The sequence below is a fragment of the Priapulus caudatus genome, unplaced genomic scaffold (assembly GCF_000485595.1).
Source record: "Priapulus caudatus unplaced genomic scaffold, Priapulus_caudatus-5.0.1 Scaffold2655, whole genome shotgun sequence".
NCBI lineage: Eukaryota > Metazoa > Priapulida > Priapulimorpha > Priapulimorphida > Priapulidae > Priapulus > Priapulus caudatus.
Window position 1 is genome coordinate 16,885 of NW_014579716.1, and position 5,000 is coordinate 21,884.

The following is a 5,000-nucleotide window of genomic DNA, read 5'->3' on the forward strand; positions in this document are numbered from 1 at the left end:
GTCCCGTGGCCACAGATGGACTGTGTAGCGTCCCTCGTTGAAATGTGGGTAACGACCCCTCTACCATAACGAACCTGGACAACCCCCCCCCCCGCCCTGGGCTTCAGGTGGTTCCTCGCAAGCACAAGTGTTTCTTATCTAATTCATGTTTAATACGTATACTAGCATCATGCTTAGCCACGCCCTCTTATGTAACGACATCTACGTAACGACCTCTACATAACGACCTCTACGTAATATCCTCTACTTAATGACCTATACATAATGACCTTTAACCCCCCATCTACCCTCACCCAGGTGGCAAGCACAAGCTGCGTGGGGACATCAACATGCTGATGTGTGGCGACCCGGGAACGGCCAAGTCTCAGTTCCTCAAGTACACGGAGAAGACCGCGCCGCGCGCCATCTTCACGACGGGCCAGGGCGCCTCGCCGTCGGCCCTCACGCGTACGTGCAGCGCCACCGGTGACGAAGGAGTGGACGCTGGAGGCAGGCGCCCTCGTGCTCGCTGACAAGGGCGTCTGCCTCATCGACGAGTTCGACAAGGTGCGTGCGTGCCTAGGCTGGCCGCCATCCGCGTGGACGCGACGGAGCGCTCAGGTCGCGTACGTTGCCCGCTCGGTGTGCAGAATGCAGTTCGCTGACACGACCGGCATTTTTGTTTTTCGGGGACGGGAGATTTGAGGTGGTTGTGTGGTTTTGTAGGTCGTTCAGACAGTTTGAAGGTCGTCGGCATAATTTGAAGGTTGCCTGGCTAAACGTGTTTTGGGTGATTGGAAGGTTGTTGTTAGAATGACGTGAAATGCGTCAGGGTGATCCCAAGGTTGTCGGGGTGATTGCAAAGTCGTTGGGGTGATCTAAAGGTCGTTAGGACAATCGCAAGGTCGTTGGGGTTACCTGGAAGGTCGTTTAGTAGGACAATCGCAAGGTTGTTGGGGTCACCCAAAGGTCACGTCTCTCGCTTCAGATGAACGACGCGGACAGGACGAGCATACACGAGGCGATGGAACAACAGAGCATCTCGATCTCTAAGGCTGGCATTGTGACGTCGCTGCAGGCGCGCTGCGCCGTCATCGCCGCAGCCAACCCGCTCGGCGGGACGATACGACGCCTCGCTGACCTTTTCGGAAAACGTAAGCTTATCGCAAGAAAACGCCGCATTTGTCTTTTTCGGCCGTAGAACCCAAACGTTGATGCAGAGGATATTTGCATATTACTCAAGAGCCTCAATAATACCTAGAGTGCTACAACGAGAAACAAAGGGAAAATGGTGCTATTCACTGACAACACTTATTCTACTTTGCTAGCGCGAGTCTATGAATAATTTTATGGTATTGCACTCCTAAGCCAGAATTCGTTTGCTCTCTAAAACACAGACCAACGCTTGCTTCAATACGATACTCTAGGGCTGAGTATGTTGGCCTCCTAAACCTCCCCTCCACATGCCTCACGCCGCCTCGCATCCCGCGTTAATTCAGCTACCTTCAACGCCCCTTAAGCATTTGGCTATCGGTTTCCGTCAGCGCTTGGAGCCGCTGATAATTGCATGTCACTGATGCCCAAATTTGGATAGCTCTTGACTACAGCCACCCTTATACTGCAGCTGCGTTGTAAGAGACTTAATTTAGAAACATTGCAGCTCCATCATGACGCGGCGCATTAGCCGTGCTTAGAAGCATAATGGGAGATAAGGGCATTAGGCGGATGCCCCCGAAGAGTCACTATGCTAACCGAAACGCCCGTTCATTCATAAAGTTATCGCGGAAAACACCGAACTTTCACGAAGAGCAAGCTTAGCGGGCTTTGACCGGTAGCTGGAATAACAGGGTATGCCGACGGTTGGCGTTGAGGATGTGAGGGAGCGGACGAGGTTTAGGAGCGCAATATCTCAGCCTAGGAGGTACTCGTGATTGACAAGCCGCGTTGGTTGGTCTTGTTTAGAGCATCAAAGAATTCTGCTTAATGCCCAATACCATAAAATTAATTAAAAATAGGACTCGCAGCAAAGTAGAATAATTGGTTGTTCGCCTGAAATAGGCACAATTTTCCGTCTTTTCCGTTGTCACTCTCAGGTATTTTCACCCCGCCGCAAACGGAGTTGCTAGGGAGGCTAATGTAATCTCGCTCTCGTTGTGTGTGTGTTCGTCTGTGTGCTTCGTATTGGTCGTTGTGTACGCCAGGCAGCGAGCCAGCTGTTTATAACACATGTATACCATGTTACACGCCGTGTCCTGGCGCCGATCGCATCTCAGCACCAGCCTCGCCTGTAGGCCGTCCGAAGTCGCAGCACGCAGCTCACCTTAGACGTCTCCCAGTCAGCAGGCAGCCAGCAGCGAGCCAGCTGTTTATACACATTATACATGTTAACGCTCTGCGGAGGTATGCCACTCTCTGTTCGAGTTGCCCTTCTGGTCTTTAAGTTAAGCTTCTTGATATTACTGCGTTGGACGATTGTGCATTGAAAAGACAGGGTCGGAGAAGGTGAAGAACAGGAGAAAGAGGTAAGAGGGGAGGAGTCTAGAATAGGAATTAACTAGGGAAGACACAACAGAAGACTTGACACACCTGCGAACATTCACAAGAGTGTGCTTAGTGAGATATAAATAAAAACTCGCCTTTTACACCTATAACATCTGCTTATACCAATATATACTATGCTGTGTATTACAAAGCGCCGCTGGTAAATATGTCGCGGCCAAATGTATTCGAGCGGCCAGACATGGAAACAACCAGCCCTCCGAGCCGGTGGTTCTCCAGCCGTCAGTAGCGAGTATTACATTTTTAGCCTCATCTGACGACAGCTCAGGATGCAGCTTGTTAGATTCGCGATGCATTGTCCGTCCCCGTCTTGTCCCCGTGCATCCGTGCGCGTGCGTTCCGTCAACAGCTTGCGGGCACAAATCTAAACGGCTCGTACGCATACAGATTCAAAAGTCGGGACGTGGGGGGGGCGGTAACTCCGAGAACGAGTTGGGATGTCGAAGCTGGCGGTCAAAGCGCTCAGAGACGGTGTAAAAGAAGGGGGAACATTTACTCCTTAACTTAAAGTATAGTGGAGGAAACTGCAGAATTGCCGCGGCACAATTCTAAACGGCTTGCCTCTAGGCTCGTGATAGTCGCGCGTATAAGCATCATGGTAGGAAAAGCCATCACAGTGCTGAAATTGGAGGCTCACAGCGTGACGCGCGCAATCTGTCAATCGTCAATGGGCACAGGGCCAGATTTTAAACATTTTCCTGAGGACATGGTCCGACGGCGCTCCTGACCGACGCGATTGAAAAACTTTTTTGCCTGTTTCACGCGGTGACCTTTACCAATTTTGTGGATGGCTCTTATTGGAAAGGACGCATGAAATGTACTTTCCCTGGACATGGCCGAAGAGAAGTATCGGATAACTTTTGACCCTGCAAGAGGAGGGTTAAACATTGATTTGTGGGACTTAGTAACAACCCGCGAGCTGAACTGCTTTTGCTTATTATTAGGAGCCCATACTGTGTGAATGTTGAGGCGTACAGTTCCACAGTTTGAATGCAAGGCAAATGTTTCGTTGAAGAAAAGCGTTATGCTTCCTTAAATCATATTAATGTTCTAAATCGTCTGTCTAAGCACCCTTGTGCACCGCGCTGAATCACTACGTGAATGCTTGCTGGTGCTAGGCACATCAGGAACATGGGGCCAGCCCATATGCTGGCACGCTTCTAATCATAAATTGTTGCCTGCCAACCTGCAATGCACATTGTGTCTGCAACTGCATAGCAGATTAGCATGGCGCTGCGAAAGTGTAGCTGGATATATTTGTTCGAATGGCCTACAATCCTCAAACAAGAATAAAAAAGACATCATGTATAAGACGTCTTGCTATGCACAAATGAGTTTATCAGCAGAACACCAGACACCAGATGAGCCCTGTTGCACTGCGGCACTTGTTAGCTCTCCTTGACATCGTCAAGATGAGCTATTGCCATGGGGTGTCATCCTTCGTACGTTCGTCCGTCCGTCCGTCAACATTTGGCTACGGTCAACGATAACTCAAGAACCGTTTGACCCACATGTTTCAAATTGCATACAGTTGTTTCTCCTATGGGAGAGATTTGAACGTCCTATTTTGGTGCACGCCAGTTTTATCTACTTTTGAGCCACGCCCACTTTTTGGCAAAAATGAAAATGGCCATCTAGATTCAATCGATTTTGTTAAATTTTGGTATATGAATGTGTAAGGCTAGCCCCAAAACAGTTGTTACTCCTATGGATGACAACGTCCTATTACATTTATTTCGTATGAAAACCAAAATGGCGATCATTTAGGCGTAGCGCCATCTCTCATCAAGATTTCAGATTTTCAGATCTGAAACATTTATTTTCGCATCAAAACATGCATATATCATGAGTATATAATGGGAGTTACTCCCATATATACTCTTGCTTTATATATCCCCCTTCCAACTTCTATCACACCCAAGGTGAGCTACAGTGTCATTGACACTTTCATTATTTATACCATTAATGAGCAAATAACCTACATTACTGTTTTACCTGAAGGATATCACACCATAATTTATCAATATTTTACAAATTTGAAATAGAGAACATGGAGAATGCAAGCGTGAAACTTGACATTGATTTTCAAACAAAATTTGTGAGGGCTGGTAAAAAATTGCTGTTACCAGCCCTCTGTGCCAGTGCAAAAAATTCGCGTATTTCATGAACATAATTTAAAGTCACCGCACAGCATCGATCGTGCCTTAAACTGATGGCCACGTGACCTGACCTTCACCCCGCAGGTTGACCTCTCGGAGCCGATCCTGTCTCGCTTCGACATCATCTGCGTCGTGCGCGACCAGGTGGACCCGGTCGAGGACGAGCGACTCGCCCGATTCGTCGTCGGCAGTCACGTGAGACACCACCCGTCCAATCAGGAGCAGGACGACGGCGATGCGGTAAGCAGACGGTGTGGGCGAACCTGTGTGTAAGGGTCGCCTGAGCGAAACCCCGCAAAACGG

At 49.0% G+C, this 5,000-nt stretch overlaps 1 protein-coding gene across 1 annotated transcript in view; it reads left to right on the top strand.

Moving 5' to 3' along the window:
• The window catches only part of LOC106818924 (DNA replication licensing factor mcm2-like), a gene marked incomplete at its 3' end in the record, with an annotated part of 17,067 nt that overhangs the window by 8,554 nt on the left and 3,513 nt on the right, over window positions 1-5,000 (top strand). Inside the window, 5 exon segments of the mRNA XM_014823592.1 lie at window positions 298-445; window positions 447-546; window positions 968-1,096; window positions 1,098-1,133; window positions 4,782-4,948. Of these exon segments, the coding sequence (XP_014679078.1) occupies window positions 298-445; window positions 447-546; window positions 968-1,096; window positions 1,098-1,133; window positions 4,782-4,948 (580 nt within the window).